The sequence below is a fragment of the Pinus tabuliformis genome, chromosome J (assembly GCF_031772625.1).
Source record: "Pinus tabuliformis cultivar Carrire ecotype Pingquan chromosome J, CPIR1, whole genome shotgun sequence".
In the NCBI taxonomy this organism is placed as follows: domain Eukaryota; kingdom Viridiplantae; phylum Streptophyta; class Pinopsida; order Pinales; family Pinaceae; genus Pinus; species Pinus tabuliformis.
Window position 1 is genome coordinate 1,088,092,712 of NC_142295.1, and position 16,205 is coordinate 1,088,108,916.

The 16,205-nt window shown below is 31.4% G+C and overlaps 1 protein-coding gene across 1 annotated transcript in view; it reads left to right on the forward strand.

Annotated features, from left to right (window-relative positions):
* LOC149230801 (jacalin-related lectin 3-like) overlaps positions 1–16,205 on the forward strand; it is a 95,637-nt gene that overhangs the window by 27,314 nt on the left and 52,118 nt on the right. Inside the window, exons 5-6 of the mRNA XM_089379059.1 lie at positions 3,028–3,222; positions 3,951–4,193. Of these exons, the coding sequence (XP_089235185.1) occupies positions 3,028–3,222; positions 3,951–4,193 (438 nt within the window). The remainder of the gene's footprint in view (positions 1–3,027; positions 3,223–3,950; positions 4,194–16,205) is intronic.

Sequence of the window (16,205 nt, forward strand, 5' to 3'; positions counted from 1 at the left end):
GTAGAGTCATGACCAGAACCTGGTCTTTAGGAAAATATTTCCCTGTTCCACCGCATTCTGACCCTGTTTTTTTAATAAGAATATAGTCTAATTTATTTCTGAATCATGTCTTTTTTTTAAGAAGCTTGTTAAATTTGAGGGGATTTCACCTCTGATATTTTGAGCCACACTGGCCAACTCTGTAATTGTAATAGCTACCTTCTGTAAGTCCATTCTCTGTTTTAATTTTGGCACTGAAAGACATTTACGCTCTTAAGCTTGTTAATGTGTAATAAAATGGTCGCTTTTGTATTATCTTGAGTTACTCTTCTTGGGTTATGTTCCACAGAGAACGTTTTCTAAACTTATGCGATGCTGCCATACGTTGCTGGCTTATCGACTATTATTTTCTTTATGTCCTTCTGGTTATGCTATTCTGCAGAGGGTTTGGTTTGGTAAATCGTCTCGGTTACCAGACAGTATACTTATTCGCTATTTCTTGATGTGCTTTTAGCCGGAATTATCTCCGTTGATATTTGTTGGGTTTGATTACAGTTGGGGTTTGGAAACTCATCCACCCGGAAACGGGGTCGAACAATGTTTTTCTTTAAAGAATTTAAACGAGTAATCCGAGTTTAATTCTGTTACATGGAGCGACAGGGTTTAGGCCTGAGTCCTCACATTCAGGGTATTGGACTCTGCTCTGGTTGCGTACTTTCCTTTAAAAAAACTAGCTTAATTCTCTATTGCAGAGTCATGACCAGAACTTGGTCTTTAGGAAAATATTTCCCTGTTCCACCGCATTCTGACCCTGTTTTTTTTAATAAGAATATAGTCTAATTTATTTCTGAATGTCGATGAACGTTCATGTATAAGGGTTGCACAACTTCCCACAGATTATGTAGTCTCTGCTGCAGGGGGATACGTTGACCAACATGAGTCCTCCCACAGACTGTCTGCAGTACACACCCTCAATACTGCATCAGCCACGCACCTTAACAAACGCGCAGTTCAGCGGAAATATCATAGATACAGTTTCAAATCCGGTAATTAAAAAAAAACATGGGGAAAACAAATACGCCATTACAGAGAAAACAGAAAACACTATATGCATTGCCAAAAGAAAACTCTTATGACTCAAATTTGCCCTGCTGCAATCTATTTTAAGAATTCGTGGCATATCAAGAAAATAGCATACTATATGAACCTGGAACATGTGAAATAGGAGATTAATAAACTGGCATCAAGACGGTACCTTTCGGCGCTTCCTCGAATTTTAGTTGCACACGAACAGAGGACGATGATAGGCCGTGGCTTCAGTCACGCAAGGACGGTGTGGCTAGCTGGTTTCCACCGTTTGCAGATGTTACGGAGGAAGAAGGGTTGTGTGCAGCTTTGTCATTAACTGTGAATGCAACTATGGGCGCTTCAAGGTTTGCCCTAACTGTTAGTGCGGTTGTAAACACATTGTCATGAGTCCAGAAAAATCAAAATAAAACTTTACATATTAACAACATTTTTGTAAACCAAAAATTTCTCCAGAATATTTCAGATTCTACAGTACATAGGTTTTTTTTACATTTAAACATTGTGTTGGGCTTCTTTTGTGACGCCCGCAATCTTACGTCCTGTGCTTGCGTGGGTAAACTATGGCAGCCCACAAAGAAGATTTATGGAATAAGAATTTAACTTTGATACCGCCATTGTGTCTGTTGAGATGAGATTCTATACCCTCCAAGCTATGATTGTGTCTGTTGGGATGTGATAACACACCATCCCAACCCTGAAAGATGCGACGATATTCGTGCAAAGATTTGTGGAATAAGAATAACTTTCTGTCGCCATTCTTTCGGCTTGGATGGGATTTTATGCCATTCCCATCTCTGCACCTGTTTCTCTTTTGCATTTTTTTGTTCGCTTGAATGGTCTGAGTTCTACCCAATAATTCCCACGAAAGATGCCTTTTCTTTAAAAATTCCCATGCATTTCAGATTGAATGTACCGATTCAGCCGCTCTCTCTCTATATATTGCTCGGTTTCTACCTGAAATCTCAGAATTCAAGGTAGGTTTATGCCACTTCAATTTCAATCAAACTCTCTGCGCCTCCGACTCCGCCTCCTTTTGAAGTAAACGTTAAGGTAATTCTCAATCGAAAGCATCTATCTATTTTGGAAGGATGACACTAATGTAAACTCCACTCCATTGGGTTTCATGGCGCGCTGTATTTTATGGTTTACCAAACCCACAGGAATCTAATTGCAACTTGAGTTAAATACTGTTGAATTAATTCGGTGGGATTCAGTGCTGTTTGAATTTCTGGAACAATTCAAACTGAGGAGAAACTAACATCAGCCATGGTACGTAATGGCTGTATGTGCTTTGATCATCTATATAATTTTTTTTCCTTTTAATTATTTTAATATTTTATTTAAATTATTAATTAAGATCGGCCTGCGAATATCCTCTCCTATCAAGTTTTTATTTGTAAAAAGCAATTTTATTTATATTCATACACAATATATAATGGTATTCGACCGAGATTGTGATTGCTTTAATTATATATCTCAATAAAATAATTAAATTAATTAAATTGTAATTGCTTTAATTTTATTCACGAAAAAAGTTAGGCACAATAGTTATTTTAAATTTTATTTAATAAAAAATATATTCTTATCTAATCATATTATTATAAATATTAATATTTTTATGAAATAAAATTATTTTAAATATTAAAATATTTATTATTATTAAAATTTATTTTAAATTTAATTATTAATAAATTAATTTTATATTCAAATTATAAGAACATCAAAATTTACTAATAAATTTTATGAAAAGAATAAATATCGTTAAAAATATATATATATATTTTTAATGTTTATTAAACGTTTAATTATTAATAAAAAAATGTTTGATCATATTTACGATTTGTTATTTTCTATATAAAATCTAAATAAAAAAATAATATTAAATTTTATTATAATTATGATATTATTCGTTTATTATAGGAAATGAGGAAGTTAATTATTTGAAATTTGGTTTTTCAGATTCCGAAGGCTATATCAGTTGGCCCATGGGGAGGCGAAGGTGGAGATTCATGGGATGATGGGGTGTATGCTGGCATTCGCCAAATAATATTAGTTCACGGAAATGTGATAGATTCCATCAACATTGAATATGAAAGGAATGGGGCTTTTGTTTGGTCGAAGCATGGAGGAAGCGGAGGAAATAATATCGAGAAGGTATTGATCTAATTAGAATTTTAAAGTTTATATGTATTTAAAAGTATGAAATGAATTTAAAGTTTATATTTAATTTTTTTGGTTTGTTTTAATATGTTTGTGATTTGAAAATTTGTGTTTTATAGGAAATTTAGAGGTTTTAAGTAGAATTTTTTTGGTAGAAATCACAAAACATAAATTTTTGGCCAAAATATTTCTCTTATATAATTTTTACGGTTAATTTATTATAGATCACAAAAGCTTAACAGTAAATTAGATATATTTAAGTTCTTAAAATATTTTTGAAATTATTTTTGATTTGAGTTACACAATTTTTTAAGATGGTTAAGTTTTAAATAACTACTTTTAATTATTAAAAAATTTAAAATCAAAACAAAATCTTTTAAAACGAATCATTGAGACAAGTTATAAATATTTAAAAATATAAAAAAATTATATTTATTAAATTATTATCTATAAATATAATTGGTTATATTTAGAAAATTAGAATATATTTAATTATATGAAAGTGGTGGTTGTTTTTTTTTTAATTATATGAAAAGAAATGCATTAGGTAAATAAATGAAATTTAAATTAAACTAAAAAAAATATGAAAATTAATATGAAAAAAATAGCATTTATTTATTTATAAATTATGATATACTTTTGATATGTATTTTGTAATTGTATTAAACTTGTACCAGTATTCAATGATTACTGATTTTTGATTTTTTCTTTTTATGTGTAAGATTGAATTGGATTATCCCAAGGAGAGAATCACATCAATAAGTGGACATTACGACAGTTATCTGAAGTCACTCACTTTTGAGAGCAACGTGAAGATATATGGTCCTTACGGAGTTGAAGATGGCACATATTTCTCATTACCCATGGCAGAAGGGAAGATAGTAGGCTTCCATGGTAGAAGTGGTTGGTATATAGATTGCATTGGTGTATATACTTCAAATTTACAAGCTCCAGCAATCTCAAAGGTACGGACATTTTTTTTTTCTTTGTTATTGTTGGTTTATTTAATTTTAATAACGTACGTGTCATATGCATATAGGATGGATTTTAAAGACCTTTTTATTTTTATTAATTGATTTTTTTCAAGGATTAGGTTGTTTTCTTTTAGTTTTATTAATCAGGTTGTTTGATTAGTTTTAATGGGAAACACGAAGTTTATTAAAGTAAGTTTTCTAGTCTTTTATATAATTGTTATTGGATTTTTTATATAATCAGGTTGTTTGATTAGTTTTAATCGGAAACACCAAGTTTATTAAAGTAAGTTTTCTAGTATTTTATATAATTGTTATTGGATTTTTTAAATTTCTTATGAATGATTTTTTATCCAAAACATTTTACATTAATTTTAGAGAAATCCAAAATTTATTAAAATAAGTATTCTAGTATTTTGTATTATTGTTATCAAATTAAGTATAATATTTGGTTTAAAAAATTTCACACTTATTTTTACAAAAAGTATCTGATGACTTCTTTTAGTTTTATATTTAATATGTAATAGTTATAGGGATTTATAGTATCTCTTCGTACAATTTTAGGGTTTGGAAGATGAGTTTTTTCTTTGATTTATATTTTTTTGGAATAAATTCTCAAATAGATACATATTTTTTAAATGAAAGATTTAAATAAATTTTCAATATATCATTTTTCATAAGTAATATAAAATGATTTTTTTTTTGTTTTTTTTGTTATTGTTTTTTTCTTTTCTTTGTTTTCCATCTTTTCTTTTTAATTTTAACTTTCAATATTTTGCATATTAGTTTTTATTAATGATCACATTTATTTTTATATTTAACATAATGAGATGTTGGTTAAAGATCCACTAATTATCTTCAATTTCTCAAAATTAACATTTTTTTCAAGAAAAGAATACAGGATATGGAAATCAATGTTATCCTCATGAGTGCATGTCCTAGCATCGAGGTAGTGCTTAGATTTTAGTGCCATATGAAAATTTTCCAATAACTTTATATCGATTGAAATTATGGGTTAGATTAGCATAATTTTTTATCCATAAAGGATTAAGATTGGCTTTATGGGCTATAATATTGAATTAAACCTTACCAATTTTAGCACCAAAGCCATTGAGGAGAATAATGCCCTCTTTGGATAAGAGGGTAGAAATATCATTTTGTAAATTAATAAAAGGGTGTGTTTTTTGTAAAAGGTAACGGTGAAAGTGAAAAAATAAGAGATAACAAGGAAAAGTGATTCTTTGTATTAAAAAATGATATTAAGTCAAATATCTTAGTTAGAGTGATCCCTTGCACATGTCCTAGCACTGGAGGTAGTGCTTAGATTTTAGTGCCATATTAAAATTTTCCCATAACTTTATATCGATTGAATTTATGGGTTATATTAGCATAATCTTTTATCCATGAAGGATTAAGATTGGCTTTATGGGCTATAATATTGAATTAAACCTTACCAATTTTAGCACCAAAGCCATTGAGGAGAATAATGCCCTCTTTGGATTAAAGGGTAGAAATATCATTTTCTAAATTAATAAAAGGATGTGTTTTTTTTTAAAGGTAACAGTGAAAGTGAAAAAATAGGAGATAACAAGGAAAAGTGATTCTTTGTATTAAAAAATGATGTTAAGTCAAATATCTTAGTTAGAGTGATTGCTTGCAAATCAATTTTTAGTTTCTAATGGATAAAATTGTGTATCTATATGTTCGGCAGAGTTTTTTGTTTCAAGAAGAACTATATTATTTGATGATAGGGGCTTTCTCTAAGGAAGCTTTTTTAAATTTCATTTCACAATTTTAAGTTTTCTTAGCTCCTATTTGTTACATTTAAAATTAATACATCCTTCATTATATTTATATTCTGATAGATGTGCAAAAATGTCCCAAGGTAAAAAGGGCCCAATTAGACCATCTTCCATTGAAAGTGTGAACCTTGTAGCTATGGACCAAATTCAAAACATACTAATTATTATTCTTCAATATAAAATGTAACTGAGTATGCAAATGCAAGATGAAACTATTTAGAAATAGACTAGCCTATATAATCCTATCTATGTTTTGCTAGCTTAAATCACTTTTAGGAACCAATTGATATAAAATAAAAGTAGAGCTATAGAGAGTAAGGAGAATAGTCCATGAACTACAATGAACACTAAACTTAAGGAAAACTCTTAAAACTAAGGATAACCTATAAATAATTGAGATTGGATACTAGATTCATGTTAGAATTGATGTAAAATAGAGAGATATGTATAAAGAGTAAGAATAATATTCCAACAACTACCATAGGTTTGTTATGGAAAATTTATAATATTTGAGGATGGATAATAAGTTATTGGGGGAATATCTACTTTACATCAAGTAGCTAACAATGCATAAGGCAAGCAAGAATTTGCACTATAAGCAGCATAATAAACTATAGATGACAACATCGATCCCCACAAGCTTAAAAAAAGGCTATGAGTAGATATAATTGTCCATAAACATCCACAATTTGCAAGAATATAAGAGCATAAGCTAACAATGTATTCTATTCAATAAGGCAATTTACATTATTAGAGTAGAATTTTTTTAACACAAAGATAACTTTGAAGTCCATTTATATTATATGTTATTTTGCTCAATATTTCACTTTCTAACCTCATTCCTCAAAAGTGATTTGAATCAAAAAAGCAACTTTGGCAAGGCCTTTTCTTCACACTCTTCATAGAAATTTGCAAGAAGAAATTTAGGTAGGAGATCAAGTGGTCAAATGAAAAGGATATCAAATGTGTAGTTTTATGAATATGTTCCTTTGACACTCTCTCAAAAAAATCCATATCCCTTTAAACATAATATTCACAATAATTGAAAGGAAATGTGGGAATTGAGTTGGTAAACATTCATCAATGCATGTCAAACTTGTAACCATTAAACCATTATGAAAGGATGAACAAGTCCATGCGTTGAAAATGAAAATGGCCATGAGATTACCATAAATTAAAATGTAATATAATTTATGTATTTCTACTTGAATTCTTCATCATGGATGAACACGTTTAAATCTTGGGACAAGGTTGAAATATTTCTTCGGCTTTTGGACACCAAAATTTATTCCTATTTTTGTGGCATTGCCACCCAGATTCAAAATGCATTTGTTTTATTTTGATTTTGATTCCCTTCATGTCTAGTAGCTCCTCAATTAGTGCAACTGTGAGAAATATATTTTCTTTGGAAATAAATAACTTGTAGTAACAAGAAGGTTAACATCCTTTCTCAGTGTTGGAAACACATTTATCGAGGTTTTCTTCATAATTTTTTCACACATTGACCTACTAATTTTCATTAAAACTAAAATAATAGCCTCAAAGTCCCAATGCATACAAAATTAAGTTTAAAAAGTGGCATGTTGTTCTTCATGGATTTTGACATTATGCAACACTCTAGAGATGAGAAAGCATAGTTATTTCTTGTCATATTCGCTTTATATGAGCTAAAATAATTTGGAAAAGGGCAGAAAAAAATATCGAGGAAGGAGGAACAAAAAAATTAGGGAATGCGAAATTAGGGGAAAAATGGTATAATTTAACCATGAGAATGTTGAGTGTTTCATGTTGTAGTCAAGAATGGAAGTATAGTAAGCACATATCCCAAAACATAATTAAATTTAATAATTTTGAATGCTAAGAGAAAAATCATAAATTGAGGTAGATAATGTTAATAGGTGAGTGATTTTCCAAAGAGAGAAAAATTTCTAAGTTTGATAGTCAGTAAGCCCAATTATCAGCTTTGGAAGATGAGAAACACTCCATGGTGGTTGGTTTGACTTTTGAGGGTGAACCACTAACATCAAGTGGTAAGAAGATTGACTCAATGGCATTGATGAATTACTAGATTACCCAACCAACCATTTACCTTTTATTAGGGAAAATATCGAAAAAAAGTAAAGTTTGTAATGTGCATATACTCCTATATGAGCCATAATTCCAACTTTATACAGATTGTATATTTCAAAATTATTTCAACTTAGCTCATAGCTTCCATAAATTAACAACTTTTATACCATTAATTATACAAATTTCACTTTTCTAGAGGCTCTTACAACTGGATTCTATACTTTAATACCTCAATTTCACATTGTGGCCACTCTACTAGGTATAATTCCTTCACTAGGGTACCCTAGATACCATAATGATTCCCTATAATGCAATATGATGTATACTATCATTATATTAAACACATAAAATAACAAGAGCAACAATATCAACATGCATAGGCACATATAAACCACACAAACAGAGAAGATGTAACACAACATTAAGCACATGGAACCATATTTCTAACACTTATCTTGTGCAAATGATACTAATTATCTATAGACCTTCGACATTCCATCTATCCATAAACCTTGTTACTCTAGCTCTATCAATAGTAGGTCACCTGAGAGTTGGGACTATGATTCCATAATGGAAATGGCTATCTAATCCAACTGAGTCTCATAGTCAGTACAAGCAATGCCTAGGATAAGGTATAAAACTCTAATAACAATTCCAACTACACTCTCATTCCAATCAAACTACATAACTCAAGGAATTGTACCCACTTCTCTACTTCAAAGTCCCTCAATTTGTCCAACTTCACATCTAGGGATCTAACATAGACCAACTAAGATGTCTTAGAGTTGTGGCTCTAGGAACTATAACTAGAATAATGGACTCTTTAGGTTCCCTCCAAGCCTCACATTTTGGTTATTCGTATTGACCCAATTCCCCCTCCAGTGCTCCAACCTTCCCCTAATAAATGGAAGGAGTATTGGCAATAGAATCCCACCTATGATTCACAAGTTTCATAGGGAAATAGGGCCTCATTCCTTTATAAGATAAGGCACACCATACCTAGACTATAAAGGAAAGGAATAACAATGAAAATGAATGTATTTTTCACTATTTCCATGCTTTAAATATGTATCTCTCTATTGGAAAGTTGTCATCAAGGATCATATGCCCGTGACTTGGGAACTCATTCCTATACTTATGAACTTGGGAAATAATATATGAATTATGACACATTTTGGTTATTCGTATTGACCCAATTCCCCCTCCAGTGCTCCAACCTTCCCCTAATAAATGGAAGGAGTATTGGCAATAGAATCCCACCTATGATTCACAAGTTTCATAGGGAAGTAGGGCCTCATTCCTTTATAAGATAAGGCACACCATACTTAGACTATAAAGGAAAATAATAACAATGAAAATGAATGTATTTTTCACTATTTCCATGCTTTAAATATGCATCTCTCTATTGGAAAGTTGTCATCAAGGATCATATGCCCGTGACTTGGGAACTCATTCCTATACTTATGAATTTAAGAAATAATATATGAATTATGACACAAGACTTGGGGATATTATATTATTTCTTTTTTCTTAGTGACTTCTATTAAAACCTTATCCCCCTTTTTCTCTTGTGGAGTCCTACTACCTTTTCCATACTCTCTATTCTAACTTGATTTGCAACCATGATGCATTTTATTGTTAAAAAATTATGTAAAATTACATAATTAGGATATTCAACATTTTATTAGTGTAGGATCTTTGGCCCAAAATATTATGGACACTCTATCCCAACATCAAGCTAGGTCAGTACCCTATAACTGATATGCACATGAACATATTACAACTTGAGAAACAAGTTTTGGGTATTACATTCCACTTTCATTATTCTTGAATTGTCCTTGGTACACTATGTACAAATATACATAAATTATATGTAAAAACAACTCAACAATTTCATAGCTTAATGACCCTTGTAACAATTCCAACCATTAATCTCTCATTCTCATTACCCTACACAACCCAAGGAACTATACCCGCTTCTTTACTTTACATTCCCTAAGTTTGTCCCACTTCCCTTCCATGGATCCATTATAGGCTAGATAGGAAGTCTCAGAGTTGTGCCTATAAGAAATCTACCTTCACAAACAAAGCCTCGAAATTTTTGAAATAGCTACAAGTATGCCTCCCACATCACATCTTCTAGCTCTCACTTCTCTTCTTGTGTTTTGTAATATGTCTATTGGACTTGTCATATTATTTTGTTCTTAAGATTTATTTCATTTTAGTTGTGATTGGTATTTCATTCCTTTTTGCTTTAGAATGAACCATCTCCTAGTGTTCTTATTTTTGGGTACTCAATTCATTTCTTTATTCTCATATATTCTCTGGGTACTCAATTCATTTCTTTATTCTTCATATATTCCTATCCATGTGACTTCTCAAATATGAAATGTAATCATGTAATCGAAAATAAATTTGCAATCATAGTACAACACTTATCTATATGGATTTTCTTTGCTTCACAAAGATTCTATAGGAAATAATTCATCCTTTGGCACACCCTAATGATTCCAGCCACATGTATTCTTAAATTGTCTCTTCCTTTTTATGCTCAACCTCTAGACTTAGGTATCCCCTTTGTTACTAAATACTTCCTCGAGAAACACATCATTAGATAAGGTTTTTACATCTATGGAGAGTTCCATTTTACTTTTATGCATCCATTGTATCCATTATTCAACAATTCATAGCAATTATATTTTCTAGGGTCATCACAGTGGCATTCTCGTTGAGCTTTCATCTTTTCAACTGTGATTATTTTCATAAATTTGTGTCCTCAAAGGAGATTTCTTGTAGTCCATCCTCATGTGACTACTTTAACATGAAACTCTTCATTATAACATCTAGTGGCCCTTGTAACATTATTGATTTCATGCATTAGAAATAATTACAACATTTCTATTATTACATATTAATTTCAATGAAATAGAACATAAGCAAACATCCATACAAATGCATTCAATAATTCCTTCATGCATATATTCGTTGATATGTTCCCTCATAAAAATAAGGTTTTCTTAAAGGGAAATAAATCCCTAACATAACATCTACCATCAGATTTATTATTTCCAAAAAAGTCTCTTCAAGGATGTTTCCTCTGAACGCCCACTAAGGAAAACAATTATCACTCCCCCCTCAAACCCCCTAGTCACAATGGTAGGGAAGAAATCCCCCTTGCACCCCCTGTCAAGAACTAGTGTCCAAATGTGACTAAAAACAAGACCTTTAAAATCAAGAAGATAATCAGACTCCACAATTAACAATCTCCCACTTGGAGACTACTTATAACAGCTATATTTCTACTACACTTGTTGACTGTGCTTTCAACTTTGGACTTGGTTAGTTTATCCTATTTATCACCATTCTTGAAGACCAACTAAAACTAAGTCGAAACTCACTTTCTCCTTCATTTCTACTTTCATTAAAATGTCTATAATATTTTTGCAATTATTTGTCTTTTCCAACTTCAACTATACCTCTTCCAAAATTAATCATATGAAATGGTACCCAAGTTGTATATGATTACTCTTGCATGAAACGCTGATGTCTGTGCAAGATGAATAGAATTTCCATTATCACTATACAACCCACTATTCTCTTTCTTTCCCAGTTCCTCCATGAATCTTTATAACCAAATAATATCTTTACTAGACTTTGTAGCAGCAACATACTTACCTTCTATTGTTGAAATTGCAACAACCCTTTGCAATTTTGAGATCCAACTTATTATTTTTCCACCTATAGTAAAAATATAGCCCGTGGTACTTCTTCTATTGCATATACAACCTTCCATATTTGAGAAAACATATCCCTATAGAACAATTTTTGTACCTCCAAATCATAATATTGTATAGTAGTACCTTTCACATACCTAAGAACCCTCTTTTACTACCTCCTAGTGCTCTTTTCCCTGAAATTTCATACACTTGCTCACAACTTCCACTGCATGTGCAATATTTGGCCTTATGCACACCATAACATACACCAAGTTTCCAATTATTGATGAATATGGAACCTTGGACATGTATTCTATTTCCTCTTATGTCTTTGAATGCATCTCTTTAGTCAATTTGAAGTGGCTAGCCAAATGTGCAATGACTGGTTTTCATCTTTGATTTTAAATTTCCATCACCTTTTCTATATATTCACTCTAATACAATGTTAGTTTATGAATTTTCTTGATTCTCGTTCCAAGGATTTGCTTTGCAACAACTAAATCCTTCATAGAAAATGAATTAGCTAATTTTCTTTTGATCACATTTATGTCCCGCATGTTAGACCCTATAACACGCATGTTTGATCTACATATGATAATAAGATGTGATAGCTACTGTTATATAGTCTCTTAAAATAAATGGAATGGTTAGACTAACATGTATAATAACCTTGTTCTATCATAAATCTGTCAAACTTCAAATATAGTTATCATGGTGCTTTCTTTGAACCATACAAACTCTTCTTTAGTCTGCACACTATTTTTCCCTTCCCTTTGACCTCATATCCTTGTGTCTTTTGTATATAAATCTCTTCCTCCAATTCTCCATGGAGAAAAGTTATATTTACATCTAACTTCTCAAGATGCAAATATTCTATTTCCACTAAAATTAAAATATTTCTAATTAAATTCATTTTGACAACATGAGAAAACATTTCATCAAAATCTTACATTTCTTCTGTGAAAACCCCTTTAAAACAAGTTTGGCCTCATACCTCTTTTTTCCTCCATCTTATTCCTTTAAACTTTAAACCCATTTGTTTTTCAATTCTCTTTTACCTACAAGGAATGGGACCAAGTCCCGTGTTTGGTTATGTGCCAAATAGTCCATCTCTTCTGTCATGCCTAGCTCCCATTTCATTCTAGTTTCTACTTGCATTGCTTCTTCATATCTTTATGGTTCACCGGAATTAGTCAACAATACATGGCGCGACAATGAAGAGTATCATTTAGAGGGTATTCTTAACTTGGTTGATATTCAAATAACACTTGTAGGGGTTTTTTGTACCTATTGTTTGTCTTGTTATTGAACATTTTTGTATTTTTGGCACCTTTGGAATTTCTTTTTCTATGATTTCATTGAGCATTGTGTATTTTATGTTTCCCATTTCCTATTTCTTTCTTTGTAACTGTATTTCATACATGACCTTCTCATTGAATACCATATCTCTACTCCTAATGATTTTGTGGTTTTCATAATCCCATAAGTTATAGCCAAAATAATTAAATCCATATCCAGTAAAGGTCCACTTCTTGGATTTTGCCGCAAGATTTGTATTATTTTCTCTATCAATATGGACAAATGCTTCATAGCCAAAATTTTTCAGAAATGAGTTTACCTTTTTACATGTCTATGCCTCCTATGGAATGCCACCATCCAAGGAAATTGAAGGCCCTCTATTTATGAAGTAAATAACAATATCAAAAAAATATACCATTAACTCGAGGGTAATCCTACATGCAATCTCATACTCCTTGCATAGTCTATGATTGTCATATTCATCCTTTTTTACACACCATTTTCTTGTGGTATTCCAAGAACTATCTTCTTTATATCAATCACACGGTATGAAAAATAACTATCAAACTCATTCCTGCAATATTGTTCTCCAAACTGATCTGACACTTCAACTTATTTCCTGTCTCATTATCAACCAAAAATTTCATATTCAAAGACATCATTTTTGTTTTTAATGCAATAAACTTAAGTTTTCCTAGTTACATCATCAATAAAACCAACATAATAACAAGAGCCACCAAGAGAAGATACCTGAGTCAGTACCCATACATCTGCATGCACAAGCTATAACTTTTCACCCTTCCTTTCCTTCCCAACTTTGAGAAATATAACTATTTTCCATTTCCATAAATACAATGCTCACAAAACTCGAAATCAACCTTCTTCAAATCTAGTAATAATTTCCTTGAGTGGAAAATATGCATCCAATTCTCACTAATGTTTCCAAGCCTATGATTCCATAATTTTGTATCCATTCTTATAGAAGCTAGAGCAATATAAATATCAACATTACTAGTACATAAATGTAATTTAGTTACCTTTTCTCCTTTTTCTATTATGAGAAATCCTCTAGTGCCCTTCCAAGAATTTCCTGTAAATGTGACTATACAATATTCACTTCCCAATTTCCCTATTGCAATTAGATTTTTTCTTAAATCAAGAATGTGCCTTGTCTATTTCAAAAAACATTGGTTTACATTTTATAATTTTATCCATACTTTACCCTTTCCCACAATTTTACATGGTTCACCATCAACGAAGTAAACCTGTCCAAAATCACCTTGAATATGATAATGAAAATAATTCTTATGGGGCATGTCATAAAATGAAGCCCTTGTTTTTATCACCCAAGAAGCGATAATGTTATCTATTGAAAGGATTAAATTATTTTGTAACACATAACCTGCTACATTTTCTTCCTTATTATTGTCTTGTTGCCCCTCTTTTTTTATTTTAGAGACCAACAATATTCTTTCTTGTGTCATTTCTTCCCATAATGCCAACATTCTATTCTCCCTCTATGTTTGGATTTTCCCTTCTTAGGCTTTCCATGATTCCTTGGGATCTTTCCTCTCTTCCTTTGTATTCCCCTGTTCTCTATAGTCAAAACATTTCTTCCCATCTCACTTATGATTTTTTGTGACATTTCATCTCTAGGGATAGCACCAACAACATCATGAAACTTTAAAGTGTTTGAACAAAATATAAAATTACTCGTAGCGATGGCCAAGCCATTATATTTTTTTAGTGATGAGCACACAATAAAAAAAGTCCTAACCTCGTCACCAAAATTTACTCCTATAGAACTTAACTGATTGGTGACCATGTTAAATTCATTGAAGTGATTAGTAATGGACCCACCTTCTAACATATTTAGATTAATTAAATGCCTCATACTAAATACCTTTTTGGAGGGTGAGGGTTTTTCATACATTTGATCGAATGTTTTCCTTTCTTTCAAAATGTTTAAAGCCACTGTTGTTGCTCGCTATAGTTGTATTGTTCTGAGTCCCTTACAATCAACAATATCCCATTATTCATTTCCATAGTCACTGGCTTCTTTTCTATTCTTCCCATTTGTACAAGAATTTTTTTTTGCTAAAAATAATATTTCAATAGCTCGTAGTTTTGGCCGCTAAATTATCAACCCTAAAATCTTTGTGGTTATTGCTCCTACTTGAACTAGGAACCCTCATTTCCTATGAGTTTTATGAGCGAAATAACCCTTTGGCTATAATACTAGTCGTTTGAATTGAAATCACATAAAGAAAAAATAAAACGAATGCAAAAATAAAACATATAATGAAATAATACAAAGGAGACACTAATATACATTGTTCACCAAATTTGGGCTACATCCGCTGAGAAATATGTCGAGACACTGTTTTAGAGGTTTAATATGTGAGAATGTACATTGGTCAAGGTCCCTATTCATGTAGGTATAAATTTATTCATAGATAAAAGAGTGAGAGGAGATGTCCCATGGTCCCCATGCTAGTGTTTTTGATAGTTTGATGTATGAAACTATTGTAGTCTAGCAGAAGGTGTGCATGGGTTATCAGTAAAAAGGACAAAAATAACTCACATAATCATAAACAACATAAGGAAGGTAGAAGAGACACAAGGTATTAGAGAACCAACAAAGAAGTACTTTTTATTATATTCTATTAAAGCGATGCTCAAAGAGAAAGTTATGGCGATTTTCCCAAGGTGACTCGTTTGGAATGTAATTTCGGGATCTTCAAAAACCCTAACTTCCTCAGATTATATTTCCGAAAATATAGCGAGACAGGATCTAAAATTCGGACTCGAGGTTTAGCGCAATTTCGTCTCAAGTGGGTTTTTTTTTAGCTTTTGAAACGTCACAAAAAACAAGTTATAGCGAAAATGCCACGATGCCTGTTTGGAGCAGTGAAACCCTAGAATCCAAAGCTCTGATACCAAACGTTATGAAACCAGCTAACAAAAAGATAGAAAAGATAGATGAACTCCTTAAGAATAAGCCTCTTCGAGGGGGCAACCTCCTTTACATTACACAAATGAACAATTCTTGGATGATTCAAATGACAAAACCTTCTTTCTATGTATATGAGTCTAAGGGGTCACAATATAACCAAGAA